Source organism: Meriones unguiculatus, chromosome 1 (assembly GCF_030254825.1).
Source record: "Meriones unguiculatus strain TT.TT164.6M chromosome 1, Bangor_MerUng_6.1, whole genome shotgun sequence".
Taxonomy (NCBI): domain Eukaryota; kingdom Metazoa; phylum Chordata; class Mammalia; order Rodentia; family Muridae; genus Meriones; species Meriones unguiculatus.
Window position 1 is genome coordinate 82,388,524 of NC_083349.1, and position 17,306 is coordinate 82,405,829.

Below are 17,306 nucleotides of genomic sequence, written 5' to 3' on the forward strand. Positions count from 1 at the left end.
GTTTTTGTTTTTTACTGAAAATAGATTCTTCTCTTATACAATATGCCAGGAGCACAGTTTTCGCTCCCTCCACCCTTCCAAACCCTTCCCTTCTACCTCCCCTATCTCCAAGACCCTTTAAAAAAAAGCAGACCCCAACAAACAGCAACTAAACACAACAAAACAAGACAAGGTAAACACCCTTATATCAAGGCTTCACAGGCAACCCAACAGGAAGAAAAGAGTCAGAGACATGCCTGCTCCCACTGTTAGGCATACCACAAAACACCAAGCTAACAGCCACAATATATATGCAGAAGACCTGGTGCAGACCCGTTCCGGCCTTGTGCTTGCCACTTTAGTCTCTGTCTGTCCTGTGTAAACCTGCTTGGCTGATTCAGTGGGCTGTACTCCTGGTGTCCTCTATCCCCTCTGATTCCTACAGTCTTTCCCCGGTTCCCTGAGCTCTGAGGGGAGGGACCCTCAGAGATTTTCTGTCTCTGCACTGCTCCCCTCTGCTGCTGAAGGAAACCTCTCTGATAATGACTGGACAAGGCACCAAAAAGTATAGCAGAATATCATTAGGAATCATTTCATTGATTTTTTTTTTCCCCAGCCGAGTTTAGTTCTGCCCTACAAGTCTCTGGGCTATCCAGTCTCTGGTTCCTGGTCATCCAGGAGTGTTGGGTACGAGCTCACTCTCCTGGCATGGGCCTCAAGTTAAGCCAGATGTTGCTTAGCCACTCCCACAAGTTCTCCATCACCATGGCCCCAGGACATCTTGCTAGCAGCCGGCAGAGATCGCAGATTGAGATTTTGTGGCTGAGTTCGTGTCCTAGAATATAGGGGTTCCATGAAGACACCAGCTCGACCTCTCTTTATTCAGTGAACTGTGTTGATGTTGTCCTTGGCAGTAGGGTCCCACTGTCAGTTTTAGAGAGAGACCCTCTGTTCTAATGCTAGCTCCACCCCCGCTTCCACCCCTACTCCATGGCCAACAACTCAACCAAATGCAACAACCTCTGAAAGTCTTTCATGGCTACAGAAGACGGTCAGTTCAGACTTCATGTCTTCCTAATGTTCAGACTTGAGTATGGAAACCATAAAACATTTTCCTATAGGTTTATAGGTCAGACTGGAAAAGACTTTCACAACTATAATATATCTGAAATATAGATATAATTAAATTCGTACATATAATAGTGAATTTAAAGTTTTAAATTGGGATATTTCTACAGCAAAACTGAAGTTCCTTGATCTGCCTACTTAAAAAATAATAATAAAGTTTTCACTCTATGAGCAGAAATGTACTAGTTAAGGGCTGACTTTGACCACATGTACCATGAAGGCCAAATAATGGTTGCTAAAATAAAATAGGATTAATTTCTCTTCTTTTAGTACTTAACAGGAAATCCATAGAACGTTCTGTGCTGGTGGAGGGGTGTCATGGTGCCAGCATTGCCTTCTGTGAGTCCATATTTAGGCTGTTTCATTCATTCGGCCTGCAGAAGAACGATAGCTTTCCAACCACTAAGTCCAAATCCAGATTCTCAGCATGAGGAAAGAGAAAGAAAGAGAAAACCAAGCTCATCTCAAGATCAGAACTTTGGGAAACTCTTCTTTTATATAATTGGTCAGAATTGTGTCACCTGGCCCCTGTGCCAGAAGAGAAGGGCCTTCTTACCTGACAGGAAAGGAGGGGCAGCAGACATGAGAGACCTCCTGACTGGATAGGCTGACTTCAGTCTCATGCTCTACAGCAGGAGAAGGGTTCTGAGGTGGAGTCTTGTTATTGAGCCTGGGGATCATCTGCCCTCCCTTTCTCTTGCCACTGCTTTCCGCTTTCCTTTGTTTAGCTTCTAACTCTCTGACTTACTATAGAAGGAAGTGTTAGCTTTCACTCAGCCTTTTCTCTACTCTTCCATGAAAGGAAATGTCTACTGAGGTAATCTTGCTTTTAGTTTTGAAGGCTTTTTTCATAAAATATTAATGTTTTCTAATAACTCTCTCTTGCACAGTTAACAGAAGTTTAAATAAAAGAAGGCAATCTGTTCTGTTAGATTTTTCTTCTCAGAGGGCTTTGTAACAAGATGCTATTAACCTAAATATGTTAATAGGTTTCACACATTGTTCTCCATGTAGGTTATTTGATGTTGCTCTTGCTACATAGGTTATATTAGAGTCACTGCTTCACTGATACTAGCTTCTCGAAGGAAAAAGTTGGTCTTCATTCAGCTCTATTATGCTTTGAGTGAATTTTTTTCAGATACAAAGATCTGAATCTGGAGTTGTAGTGGGCTGGAGGTGTGGATTTCAGTGAGACAGTGGTGGTGCAAGACCCAGGGTTTAGTTCACACACACACACACACACACACACACACACACACACACACTTGCATCAGTCACACATATAGAAAGGGAGTCACTTGTATATCAAAAGACCCTTAAGTGCTTGTTGTAGTAAATAAAAAAAGTGTTTTGAACTATATAATGTTATTTATTAGCCCTAAGGTTATCAGAGTGGTGTTATTTAACATGCTATCACAAATAATAAGTCATAGACACCTGTTAGATTTTATAATTGCCTTACTTACCTTGGGCCAGGCAGATATTTTACGTACGCTGGCTCAATAACCTCACTATCCATCTCCCAGCTCCCATCCAATGCCAACCACCTTAATCCTCCTCCTCTGGTCTACCTTCCATACATAATCCCATGGTATTTGCTTGTATTCTTCATCTGGGCCTTTTCATGTCGTTATTGGAGTCCTTCGTCTCAGCCCAGGTGGTTTCTTTCCCACACCCCATTGTGGTATCCTCCTTCCTCTTCTCTTCCTGTTTGTCCATCTCTTTTCCATGATTCTCTCTTGAACCCAAAAGCCCAGGAACCCTAGCCACGCCTACCCCTTTCTGCCCTGCCCAGGTATAGGCTGTTTAATCAACCACTCATGTATAATGACCTAGGCAGGTTTGGTTTAACAAGGATTGGTTTAACCAGATCTTGAGAGCCAGCATCAAACCAACCTCCAACAAGTGCTTCACTATAACACCAAACTATTGGTAGAGTTTCTGAAAGGAGAGATTCCATGTGTTAGGAGAAAGCATAGATCATGTCTAGAATATCAGAAGTGAAACCAGTGCTGAGTAAAAAGAGAGGTAGTGAGAACAGTGTGCTCATGGCCTGGTATGCAGAGAGGAGGAAGATCTGAGAAGGAATATTGGTCAGGGCTTACTGACCAATATTAGTTGTTTGAGAGAGAGAGAGAGAGAGAGAGAGAGGAAGAGAGAGAGAGAGAGAGAGAGAAAGCAAAGCTCTTGTACATACTGAATTTACTTGTAAAGAAGGAGGTCAACATTCAGGAGGCTGAAGCAAGAAGATTGTGAGTTCAGGGCCAACCAACCTGGGCTGGTCTTTGCAAATTTTACTTTCCCATTGCTTAAGTTCCATCCACCAAAGGTCATTTTTCTCTCCTCTCTGATTCAGGTTTCCTGGATGAGCATAAAGAATGCTTATTGTGTTTGTGTTAAATTTTTCAAATGTCTTTATGCATATGACTCATTTTAAGACTTGTTGAAAATCAGCACTTAAACAGCTATGCACATAATTCTATGACATACACATACTTACTTTTAGTAAGAGCAATGAAGGAGAAGGGAGAGAGGGAGGAAGAAAGTAAATAAAAAAAGAGAGAAAAATACTAAATAAAGGACTTCTTTGTTATCTCCTCACTTCTCACTTTGTTATTTGATTTTCTCTAGTATCTTACAGAGAATTTATACAAATGTAGTTTTAACTTAATGTGTTATTTTTCTCTATTCTCATAAAATAGGTACAAATTGAGACTGAGGTTCAATTTATAGATCCTATTTTATAGTAAGAAATTGCAGTAGAACCTAATTTCAGTTCTGAAAATGCAGAAATATGTGTTTTAGTAATGAGGTCCAGAGACAAATTAAGGGCATTTAAATTTTGTTAAAAATGTTAATGAAATGTGTTTTCCATTTGTGTCAGTAATATAATCTTGTTGCATCCACCGGCTCCTTCCCCCTTCCTCACAGCTTGCTTATTTTGTCTGTCAGTCAACAGTTGAGTGGCTTCTCTGTTTTAGCCACTGTGAATAACACTGTGGATGTGCAAATGTGTCTACATGACCCCTCTTTTAGCTTTTTAGATATATACTAGGAAAGAGGTGTAAATTTTATGTTATATGTGGTTTACCATTTAAAATAAACTACCTAGCCAGTATGAAGCCAGTGAAAAGTTTGTATCATTTAAAAAACATGAGGTATTTTAGACAAATACATGCACTGAGCAAATTCATCTACAATCCAAATATGCCAAATAAGTACACATAGAGCTTTGTGAGGTTGGAAAGGAAAGATAAGATGGATGCCTGTATGAATATAGATTTTTTTTTAGCACATAATATACCCTTATTATGGTTTCTCCCTCCCTCTACTTCTCCTAGTTGCTTTCTATCTCCCCTCCTATCCAGAGCCATTTCTTTTCTGTCCCATTAGAAAACAAACAGGCTTCTAAAGGATAATAATGAAACATAACAAAATAAAATATAATAAGATAAAACAAAACTACCATATTGGAGTTGGACATTGCCACTCTTTTTTTTTTTAAGTTAAAGAATTCCTCACTCTTGAAGTTATGACAGAAAGTAGGCATTGATTCTGATTCATCCTCTGTTAGAGAGTGAAAGTGCAGCTTTTTAGCATTGCGCCGTTCTGTTGAAAATAATTTCATATCCCATCTTTAGTAAACAGTGCTTTTTCACTGTCAGAGTTAAGTGCATTCTAAATTGGCCAGATGGCTGTTTTGACTATTGTCTCAATTTACAGCATTGCGAGGCTGGTGTGTTCCTGTAGGCAAGTAAATAGGATGGTGAGGAGTCTGAGGAACATGTCATGTTGACAGAACTGGGGCTGTTTTATCTGAAAACAAACAGCAAAGACAGAACCATCACCTTTGCCATCTGATGTGTGAGTGACAAATATGTGAAAGGGGCTTACTTGAAACATGAATATAAATGACAGGGCAAAGTTCAGTTTCCTGTACACCGCCCCCCCTCCCACCCCCAGAAGTCCTTCTGTAAAAAGAAGGTAGCTTACTTCCTATCTGGAGAATTATATGAGCAATGCCTTCTTGGTGGTCTCTGGGACATTCTTAAAGCCTTTAGACTTTAAGGAATCCAATTTAGAAACTACCAATGAAGGCCTCAACCACATTTTTTTAAATTCGTTATTCACAATGTTTATTTTTTACTGTAATTGTTCAATAACAAAAATAAGCCATCAAAAGATTCTGAGCAGAATGACCTGGTTTGTTTGTAATTATAAAGGTCACTCTGGTGACAGTATAATCAGAGTTGTGTTCCCTGGAGCACAGTGGTTCGGCGTCTGCTGTGCCATCAGTCATTTCTTGTGGTGTAGACAAAAATAGTTACAGATTATGTGTTAAAGAAAATTTAAACAACTCTTGAGAAAAAGAATTAAAAGCCACTTTTGGGTCAGTTTTAGGAAGAGTAAAGTCTGAATGAATTGTCAGCTTCATTACTGTAAGGATTGAGTAAAAGATGTCGACCTTGGCAGAGATGTGAATGGAATGGTGGGAGGAACTACAAATTTGGGGAGAGAGTCTTGGTTTTAGTGTCAAAAGTTAACTATTAACTCAGATACATATCCACTGAGTGGTGTAATAATAAGCAGTTGTAAACTTGGAAATAGAGCTTAAAACAGTTGGAGCTAAAGAAATGCCTTCCTGAGACATAGCTGTAAATAAGACAGGCAAAGCCATAAGAGCCCAGGGAGCTGGGGAATCAGCTACAAAGACATACAAGGAAACAATTGATGGAAGAAAAAACTTCATCAGTCCTTCCAATTTCTTAACAGCTTAAAAGTATATCATAGAGCAGCACAGACAAACAGAAACAACAGAAATGTTTTAGATGTATTGCCCTGACATTGGTAATATTTTAGTAAAATTATGATAAAGTTATCTACTAAAATAATGAAGTGTTTTTATAATCAAGAATATTTGGGGTCTTTATGTATTTATTTGAAACTTGTTTGGCCTGAGTACTTTTTCTTTCATCTTGCCTTCTATTCACGAGCTTACTGTCAGCCTTGACTTTGACCAGGACAAATTGATTATATGGCTCACTAAAAATAATTCCCAATTTAAATAAATGTCATATTTTTTTAAATGTTAGAACTTATACCCTCCTTCTGCATTTGCTTACCTAAGGAAATGCAACATCACCCCAAGTACAAAGACCATCTTTCATGGACTACTTTGATAAGCAAGACTTCAAGAACAAGAGCCACGAAGATTGCGATCAGAGCCTGCATGAGCCCTGCCCTGTGACACACAGCGTCTTCCCTGACAACTGGAGAGCTCCTCAGGACGGGGACTTCGACTTTGTAAGTGTGCTCTCTTTCTCTCGTTTTCTCTCTTATCACACTGAGGGGCATAGTTCATGAATAAGGACAGTGTATTCATGAACTACACACTGAGTAGCAATAGCTATGGCTGGAATTGTAGCTTACTTATAGAACTGTACAAGCAACAAAATGTAAACATTGCTGAATAGATCAGCTTGAATTTAGAGAAATATTTAGGCCCTCTAAAATACTGTAAATGATAACCATTTCAGTTATCAAAATAAATCACGCAGAGTCAAAATACTCTTAACATGACTTGCACATGGACTTTGTCTCATAACCTAGACACTGAAAATTAACTGAAGCCAGTGTAAATTAGACTTGATTTTTTTTCATTAAAATTGTGTCTAGGTGGGATATAAAATTGTGTCCTAGTGTGTATTTTGTTACATTTTCTTTATTTCTTCTACTTGGTTCATTATTGTTTCTGTTAAGAATGCAAAGAACATAGGAAAATCATCTTAATGTACTTGTTTCCAGAACTTGGAAAACAATCCGTTGAATTCTTTGATGAAACAAAATAAAAATTGCAGTAAAATTTTGCTTCACCAAGTTTTAAATAATTTGTTGCTTTTGCAGAATATTTTGGAAAAGTTATTTTTCAAATAAAATTATAATTCTCTATAATTATATTTATTAATAAACAATACTTATAAGCAAAAAATGTATATAGATGCATATCTTAAAATTTAAGTAGAAAAATGTAACTGATAAGAAAAAAATAAAAGTAAAAAAAGTAAAAAAAAAAAAAAGAAAATGCAATAGTATCCTGGTGCATACAGATGTGTGATTGCTATATATTCTCAGTGAATTAGTCATATATATTTGTACTGCTGCTGCTTACATCTGGTAGTTTTCTTTGCTCTGTAGTACCTTATACCAATACTCACTATAATTCTACCAGCTTTCTTTTCACTCACATTTGTAAGCCTATCTATTTCTATTGTTTTATCATTACCTCCTTTAAGAATTGAATGGAAACAGAATTCTGAAAACAGCATATAAGTAGGATCTGTTTTTATACCCATTTAGCCAAACTGTGTTGTAAGATAAATGTTTAGACTATTCATATTAAATATAATAATCGTTGGTCAGTAGGGCATCATTGTACATTTCTCTGAGCATAGTATCAACTAAAGAATGGCAAAAACACAACCGTGTTAGTAAAAAGCAGAAGTGATTCATAGGCTTCATGGGACTCTGGTAGCTAATAAACAGAGAAAACAGCACAAGAAATATTTCCTAAGATATTCGGAGAAAAGTTCCTTTCAGTAGGCTGTCAGTTTCCTGTTCTTTTAGTTCGATAGCACTCCAAAAGAATATTAGGACCCTTAAAACAATCAAAATATCTTATTCATTACTTCCACCACATGAATAAACCGAAAAAAAAAATGGTGTTGTTTATGCAGTAGTAGATCTGCACCAGATACTAAGTATGTTGGTGCCTGGAGTTTCAACTTTCTAGACCATATCAGGTGGAATTTAGCAATTTATACCCAGCTTATGGTATCATGTTTTAGTATGTTGGTTGGGGAAAGACAAGGACCAAAACAAAACAAAACAACAAGTTCAGGGAACATAGAACTTTGTCATCGGCCTTCCTTCCTCTCACTTGTCAGGTTATTCTCATCTGTTTTTGGTCTAGAAAGCTGATCATGGTGAGTGGAGCTCCTCACTTAGAATGTTCTCCTCTCCTCTTATCCTGAACCAGATGTTGTTCCTCATTCTCTTTCTGGTTGTTGTTGTTCTGTTTCAGTTGTTACATTTATAGAATTTTTGTTGAAATATGCTTTACACCAATAAATTGTTTTAAAAAGAAAAAAAATTCAATTTGCTCCTGTACGAGGTCAATCCTCTGATTGAACACCATCAAACCTCCTTTTAGTTGAGCATTAATTCCTTTTTGTACATCTAAGGCATGAGCTACATTAGCTAAAAGATTATTCGGGGTCTGAGCAGTCTGCACAGTATGACTCATGGCTGATGCCGCAGTGGTAGCTCCAACAGCCGCCAATGAGATGGCAGTAACAATGGCAGTTGTAATTCCAGGATCCCTTTTCTGTCTGAAGAGAGTCATAGCATGAGGGCATCAACGGGCACAGGCACCCAGTGAGGCATGCGAGTAACCAGGGCATACCTAAATTCACTAGCATTCCAGCATTGGGCAAAAAAGCAAGTATCATTACCACAATTACTTGGCTCTATCTGGCTAATAATGAATAAAAATGGGGGATATAAACAAACAGGTGTGGGCTTATAGGAAATATTATGAGAAGCCTTAACCCTCTCATTGGAACATCCTGCATCAGTTCTAGAACTAGCAGTGGTGGTGTCTGAGGTCTGAGTAGGTTCAGGAGACCATTGCCCCCAGGGGCGAGACGTGCTCCATGTAAATTGACTAACTCCATGTTTTCCTCCACTTTTGAAAGTTATTTAAGGTTCTTAAATTATTTTTCCCCTTTTTTTTAATTTTTCATCAATTACACTTTATTCATTCTGCATCCCCCCATAAACCCCTCCCTCCCCTCCCAATCCCACCCTCCCTCCTCCCTCTGCATGCATGCCACTCCCCAAGTCCACTGATAGGGGAGGTTCTCCTCTCCTTTCTGATCTTAGTCCATCAGTTCACATCAAAAGTGGCTGCATTGTCCTCTACTATGGCCTGGTAAGGCTGCTCCCCCACAGAGGGAGGTAATTAAAGAGCAGGCCAATCAGATTATGTCAGAGGCAGTCCCTCTTCACATTACTATGTAACCCAATTGGACTCTGAACTGCCCTGGGCTACATCTGTGCAGGGGTTCTGGGTTATCTCTATGAATAGTCCTTGGTTGGAGTATGAGTCTCTGGGAAGTTCCCTTCTAGCTAATAACACAAATTTGGAAAAAAAAAATTGGATGTTTTAGAACGCTGACTTCAAGTATTTTGCTAATATTACCAAAATCAAACTTTACAGAGAAGATGGTGAAATGGTACTATCAAAAGATCACCTATATTTAAGAACTCTGATGTACTTCTAAAGAACCCCAGCATAGACTGAGGATATACACATACCCTAAAATGCTGTTCCCCATCAGATGCACACCACTCCCATCAATCATTTCAGTATTAACTATTCTCACTTTGACTTGTATTCTAATACACTCTGTTTGGGGTGGGCATAAGATTGAAAATGTTGATAAAAGGAAAAGTGACAATATTGCTTTCTTCCTGCTTTGTTTTGAAGTTTGTGGTTTTTTCTTCCCTTTTTATTATATTTCTTATTATAATTATTTTAAAGTAATGACTTTTTTCTTATTACCTTTTGTTCAATTTATTTATTTTTTATTAATTACAGTTTATTCACTTTGTATCCCAGCTGTAGCCCTCTCCATTATTCCCTCCCAATCCCACCCTCCCTCCCTCATCTCCTCCCATGCACCTCCCCAAATCCACTGATAGGGGAGGTCCTCTTCCCCTTCCCTCTGACCCTAGCCTATCACATTTCATCAGGACTGGCTGTATTGTCTTCCTCTGTGGCCTAGTAAGGCTGATTCCCCCTCAGGGGGAGGTGATCAAAGAGCAGGCCAATCAGTTCATGTCAGAGACAGTCCCTGTTCCTATTACTATGGAACCCACTTGGATACTGAGCTACAATGAGCTACATCTGAGCAGGGGTTCTAGGTTATCTCCATGCATGGTCCTGGGTTGTGGTGTCAGTCTCAGAAAAGATCCCTGAGCCCAGATTTTTTGGTTCTGTTGCTCTCCTTGTGGATCTCCTGTCCCCTCCAGGTCTTTCTGTCTCCCCCTTCTTTCATAAGATTCCCTGCACTCTGCCCAAAGTTTGGTTATGAGTCTCAGCATCTGCTTTGATACCCTGTAGGGTAGAGTCTTTCAGAGGCTTTCCTGTCCTGGTCCATTTTCTCCCTCTTCCCATGTCCATCCTGTTTGCCTTTCTGAATGAGGATTGATCATCTTTTAAAAATCACTTATTTTTGTATATGCATTTGTGTGCATATGTGTGTGTGCCTGTATGTACATGTGTTCACACATGTGTGCTTAGAAACCAGAAGATGGGAATCAAATCTCACATCCCACCATGTGATTTCCAGGTTTTGTACTTGGGCCACTGGGCTTGATGTCAAGTGCCATTTGCTGACCTGGAATTATAAATATTTTAAATTTTGAATACTTTTCTTCTAAATGTCTGATTATTTCAGTTTTTTTTTAATAATAAGGTATTTGTAAAATTCTCTCTTCCATAAATTTAGTAATAATTACTAGTAAATATTATTACCATGATCCATGGGTTAGCCTAAAAATAGCTGCAAAATCTGTTTACTGTTTTTTCAATTTTGAATAACTTAGTAAAAACAAAATCTGTATTTCTTTTGTTCTGCTAAGATTTCTTTTTAAGCCATCTACTTTAAAAAATACATAAATTATTTAGAATGCTGACATTCAAACTGTAAATCATTCATGAACATGATAAATAATGTAGAATATTTAGCATCAAAAAATTCTGTCTTATCTTAGAATGAAACTTAAAATAGCCTCTTAGATGGTTTAAAATGAGCAAACAATGGTAGTGGGTAAGATACCACAGATTAAAAAAATAGCAAATAAGATTATTGAATTCTGCTTCAGTGGTCTTTGGAATCCTCCTCACACTTAATAGCTTCAAGTGTTTTAGGATCTCCTTTATTTACTGGTTTATTTTTGGGTGTGCACAGACATGTCTGGCTACTGCATACATGTCGATGTCAGGACAATCCAGAGTAGTCAGTACTCTTTTTCTACTATGTAGGTCCCAGGATATGAGTATTTTGCCAGGCCTCGCTTTAGGAAAATGTTTCACTTGTTCATCATCCTGTGCAGTAGCAGTATGGCTGGGTTGGGTTTCTCCAGTGACTTCAGGAGTTTACAAGCTTGACAAAGGCAGCTGAATGGCCTCTAAATTTATCTCTTCAGATTTCTGGCAGACATGGTATGTGGCTAGGATTCTGTGATTTCCCGCAATACCCTTAGACAGGTTCTCCATTTAATATCCATAGATGATTTATGCAGCAGTGGAAGCCTTAGAATTCAGGGAGAACAGAAGTTACCGTCCTCTTGACCTGGACATGGAATGTGTCGATTGTAGACACAGTCAATTTAGAATATCATCAGAAACACCATTCTTAACCAGGGCACTGAAAATAAGATGCTGCTGAAAGGAATTAAAGAAAGCTGGTTGTGGTGGCCCACACTGTAATCTCAGCACTCAGGGAGGCAGAGGCAGGCAGGTTGCTGTGAGTTCAAGACCAGCCTGATCTACAAAGCGAGTGCAGGACAGCCAAGGCTACACAGTGAAACCCTGTCTCTAAAAGCATAAACACAAACAAAGGAAAGAAAATAGCAATATATTAAAAAGCATTTCCTGTTAATTTATTGGAAGACTGGGACTATTAAGATCACCCAGTGATCTGCAGATTCTTGTATTCTATCAAAACTGTAACAATACTTTTTGGAAAAGTGGAAAAATTCAGCATAAATTCTAGGGCCAGTAAACATTCAAACAAATTTTGAAAAGAAAGAAAAAGAAGTGAAGGTCACTGTAATGAGAGCTGTGCAGTGTGGCAGGAAGAAAGAGGCACGATGCACCTCTAAAGTGAAACAGATACACTTTTCAATACACTTTTGGGTGTAGCCTTTCAGAGGACCCTCAATAGTAGATTCCCATCCTGTTCCCTCTCTTCTACTGCTTCTGGTGTCTATCCTGTTTGCCATTCTGAATGAGATTTAAGCATCCTTCCTAGGTCCTCCTTGTTATTTAGCTTCTTTTGGGTCTGTAGATTTTAGTATGGTTATCTTGTATTATATGGCTAATATCTGCTTATAAGTGAGTATATACCATACGTGTCTTTCTGGTTCTGGGTTACGTCACTCAGGATGATCCATTTGCCTGCAAATTTTATGATTTCCTTGTTTTTAATAGCTGAGTAATAGTCCATTGTATAGATCAACCACAATTTCTGTATCCAGTCTTCCGCTGAGAGACATCTAGGTTGTTTCCAGGTTCTGGCTATTGCAAATAAAGCTGATACGAACATGGTTGATCAAATGTCCTTGTTGAATGGTGGAGCATCTTTCAGGTATATGCGCAGGAGTGGTATACTGGATCTTGAGGTAGCACTATTCCCAATTTTCTGAGAAAGTTCCAGATTGATTTCCAAAGTGATTGTACAAGTTTGCACTCCCACCAGCAATGGAGGAGGGTTCCCCTTTCTCCACATCCTTTCCAGCATGTGTTGTCACTTAAGTTTTTGATTTTAGCCATTCTGAGGGACATAGATGGAATCTCAGAGTTGTCTTCATTTGCATTTCTCAGATGACTAAGGATGTCGAGAATTTCTTTAAGTGTTTCTCCGCCATTCAGTATTCCTCTGTTGAGAATTTTCTGTTTAGCTCTGTTCCCCAGTTTTTATTTGGACTATTTGGTTTGTTGGTATCTACTTTCTTGAGTTCTTTATATATTCTGGATATTAGCCTTCTGCGGAATGAAGGTTGGTGATGATCCTTTCCCAGTCTGTAGGCTGTCGTTTTGTTTCTTCTGCCTTATCAAGAAACAAGAGGGAATACTTAACTGTCTTGAGATATTCAGAGTAGATTCCTAAGAGTGAAGCTTGTTCAGAAAATGGTCTGCTATGCAAGTATGCTCACTAAGAAGCATTTTTTTTAATTTTAGAGTCTATATGCAATGTAATTTGTATATTTTCTTTTAAAAAATTTTAGCATTTATCTTTTGAATTTTCTGTGAATTGTTTCATTATGTTCTTGGATATAATGAAATAGCAATTTGAATTTATGGCATAAGTAATTGGAAGGTTACTATATAGATAGATAAAATATATTTGGGCTAGTTAAGCTGATTATTTTTAAGCTATTTTTTTAAAAGTCGGAGAGAGGTGTCTCTTTGCAGTGTATCATTAAAGATGCCCAAAACATATACAGAAAGCAGGTCTGCTTATTTATAGCACTAGTCTGAAGTTTTGGGTTTGTTAGAATTATTTCCAAAACATCCTTAGCATCCAGATTGTTTAAATAGTGTGCATGTAGATCTTGTTTTTCAAAAGTTACAGTGTCACATTGAAATAAACATTTTTGGTAATATAAAGATTTTGTAATAGGAGCAAATATTTTTGTTTACTTTGCTGACTGTATCCCTTGTTACAGACACACTTATTTATTTATTTATTTTTTATTTTTTTTAATATTAGTTACAGTTTATTAACTCTGTATCCCAGCTGTATCCTGCTCCCTCATTCCCTCCCAACCCCACCCTCCCTCCCTTATCTCCTCCCTACCCCTTTCCAAGTCCACTGATAGGGAGGACATCCTCCCCTTTCATCTGACCCTGGTTTATCAGGTATCTTCAGAACTGGCTGCAAAGTCCTCCTCTGTGGCCTAGCAGGGCTACTCCTCCCTGGTGGGGAGAGGGGGAGGAGGTCAAAGAGCCCACCATTGAGTTCATGTCAGAAACAGTCCTGTTTCCCTTATTAGGGTACCCACTTGGATACTGAGCTACCATGGGCTACATCCGAGCAGAGGTTCTAGGTTATATCCATACATGGTCCTTGGTTGGAGAAACAGTCTCATAAAAGACCCCTGTGCCCAGATATATTTGTGGAGCTCCTGTCCTCGCCAGGTCATATTAACTCCCCCTTCTTTCTTATGATTCCCTGCACTCTGCTGAAGGTTTGGCTATGAGTCTTAGTATCTGCTTTGATACACTGCTAGGTAGAGTCTTTCAGAGGCCCTCTGTGGTAGGCTCCTGTCCTGTTACTTGTTTTCTCCTACATCCAATGTCCATCCCATTTGTCTTTCTAAGTGGGAATTGATCATCTTACCCTGGGTCCTTTTTCTTGTTTATCTTCTTTAGGTGTAGAGATTTCAATATGTTTATCCTATCTTATAGGTCTATATAAGTGAGTATATACCATGTGTGTCTTTCTGCTTTTGGGATACCTCACTCAGAGTGATTGTTTCTAGGTCCCACAATTTGCCTACAAATTTCATGATTTCCTCGTTTTTAATTAGGAACAAATATTTATTTTTTTCTTTTTTTGTATTTTTTTATTTTTAAATAATTTTAAACATTCACTTGTATCCCAGCTGTAGCCCTCTCTCTCTTTCCCTCCCAATCCTCCCCTCTCTCCCTCATCTCCTTCCTGCCCCCTGCCGAGTCCACTGAGAGGGAATATCCTCCTCTCCTTCCTTCTGGCCCTGGCTTATCAGGTGTCTTCAGGATGGTTGCAATATCCTTATCTGTGCCCTAGCAAGGCTGCTCCTCCCTTGGGGGCGGGGGGGAAGCTCAATGAGCCAGACATTGAGTTCATGTCAGAAACAATTCCTGTCCCCCTTACTAGGGAACCACCCACTTGGATACTGAGCTACCATGGACTATGTCTGAGCAGGGGTTATAAGTTATATCCATGCATGGTCCTTGGTTGGAAAAACAGTCTCAGAGAAGACCCTGTGCCAAGATATAATTGGACCTTGTGGGGCTCCTGTCCCCTCTAGGTCAGACTAATTCTTCCTTCCTTCATATGATTCCCTACACTCTGCCGAAGGCTTGGTTATGGATCTCAGCATCTGCTTTGATACTGCTAGTTTGAGTCTTTCAGGTACCTTCTATGGTAGGCTCTTGTACTGTTACTTGTTTTCTCCTACTTCCAATGTCCATCCCCTTTATCTTTCTAGATGAGAATTGATCATCTTACCCCTGGTCCTCTTTCTTGTTTATCTTCTTTAGGTGTACATATTTTAGTATGTTTATCCTATCTTATAGATCTAGTACCCACTTATAAGTGAGTATATACTGTGTGTCTCTTTCTGGTCCTGGGATATCTCACTCAGGATGATTTTTTTTCTAGATCCCACCATTTGCCTGCAAATTTCATGATTTCCTTGTTTTTCATTGCTGAGTAGTATTCCATTGTATAAAAGTACCACAATTTCTGTATCCATTCCTCCGTTCATGGACATCTGGGTTGTTTCCAGGTTCTGGCTATTACTAATAAAGCTGCTACAAACATGGTTGAGCAAATGTCCTTATTGTGTACTTGAACATCTTTTGGATATATGCCTAGGAGTGGTATAGCTGGATCTTGAGGTAGCAGTATACCTGATTGTCTGAGAAAGCGCCAGATTGATTTCCAGAGTGGTTGTACAAGTTTACATTCCCACCAGCAACGGAGGAGGATTCCCCTTTCTCCACAACCTCTCCAGCATGCGTTGTCTCTTGAGTTTTTGATCTTGGGCATTCTGATGGGTGTAAGGTAAAATCTCAGGGTTGTTTTGATTTGCATCTCTAATGGCTAGGGTTGTTGAACATCTCCTTATGTGTTTCTCTGCCATTCTGTATTCTTCTACAGAGAATTCTCTGTTTAGCTCCATACCCCATTTTTTAATTGGGTTGCTTAAATTATTGCCTTTTAACTTCTTTAGTTCTTTATATATTCCAGATATCAGCCCTCTGTCAGATATAGGATTGGTGAAGATCCTTTCCCAATCTGTAGGCTGTTGTTTTGTTCTGAGGACAGTGTCCTTTGCTTTACAGAAGCTTTTCAGTTTCATGAGGTCCCATTTATTGATTGTAGGAGCAAATATTTAAAAGCCATCTGTTGGTTCCAATTTTTTTAAAGGATTGAAAAAAATTACTAATGTAAGTGCAATTAGGTAAGTCAACTATTTTTTGTTTTAGCCCAAATTGATTACAAGTTAGCATTTTCTTGATTACTCTGATTCCTAAATATGTATTCACTTTGTGTTGTTTATTTGAACTAAGACTTGTAAAAATCCTCCAGCACTGGAGGATTAAAAATTACAATAATTATGGCAGAAAACAAGCAAACACAGTCCTCCAAGTGTAAACTGGTCTTGGTGTTCTACAGCCCTATGTCTGATTCCTGGGTTTCCAAGTCAGTTTGGTTATAACTGTAGTTCTCAACCAGTGGGTCATGATCCTTTTGGCAAACTTTTATCTTTAAAATTATTTACATTATGATTTTAAACAGTAAGAAAATTACAGTTATGAAGTAGCAATGAAAATAATTTTATAGTTGGGGGTCAGCACAGCATGAGGAACTGTATTAAAGTATTGCAGTGTTAGGAAGTTTAAAAACCACTGGATATAGAAAAACCAAACAAAATAAGTCATTTCTGAAAAATGCAGAAAACAGCAAGCCCAGAAAAAGAACGAGGTTATAATGAGCCTTTAAGGGGTTTTCCTGTGTTCTTCTTGGAGGGTCCTTCACCCTTTTCCTTGTCAGCAGTTGTGAAAAAATAATTAAGAGACAAGTCCGTAGACAGTAGAAGCCCAAGAGAAGCTAGTCGCCAAGCCAGCCTGTAGAACACTTGAGGAGCCCGCCTGAGCAGCCTCAGCCAGGCTTTCAGATGCTTCCATGGGCTTTTTCTCCTCCCTTTTTAAAAAGATTGTGGCTAAAAGCTTTTTACATTCAAAGGACTGTTTTTTTTCAGCTCTTCTTTGGACTGCGGAAACTACTCTAATTGGGTACTTAAGCACATTGTCATCAATTAGCTTTGCATTAATTAAATAATTATTGTGACTATTTCCAGATGTGGGCAAGAGTATTAGCAGAGTATGAAAAGACAACTGTAGGTGCTTTAGATTTATTTTTATGGGGTACAGAAGAAATAAACTCATAAACTCTGCGATATTCTGCAAGCGTCCTGGGTGAGTTTATGATTATAGGTGTACCTGTGGTATGAGGGCCAGCGTCTGTGGCACATTGTGCTTTCACTACTCAGTTGATCCTTACGGAGCCAACAGGAAATTAAAATTAACGAGAAGCTTGCACTTCCAAATACTTGCAGTATTCTTGCCTATTCTTTGC

The 17,306-nt window shown here is 38.7% G+C and overlaps 1 protein-coding gene across 3 annotated transcripts in view; it reads left to right on the top strand.

Moving 5' to 3' along the window:
- Positions 1-17,306, top strand: part of Stk3 (serine/threonine kinase 3) — a 348,343-nt gene that overhangs the window by 264,211 nt on the left and 66,826 nt on the right. For all 3 annotated transcript variants that reach the window (XM_060392896.1, XM_060392903.1, XM_060392906.1), the window contains one exon: positions 6,236-6,411. In XM_060392896.1, coding sequence (XP_060248879.1) covers positions 6,236-6,411 — 176 coding nt within the window. The remainder of the gene's footprint in view (positions 1-6,235; positions 6,412-17,306) is intronic.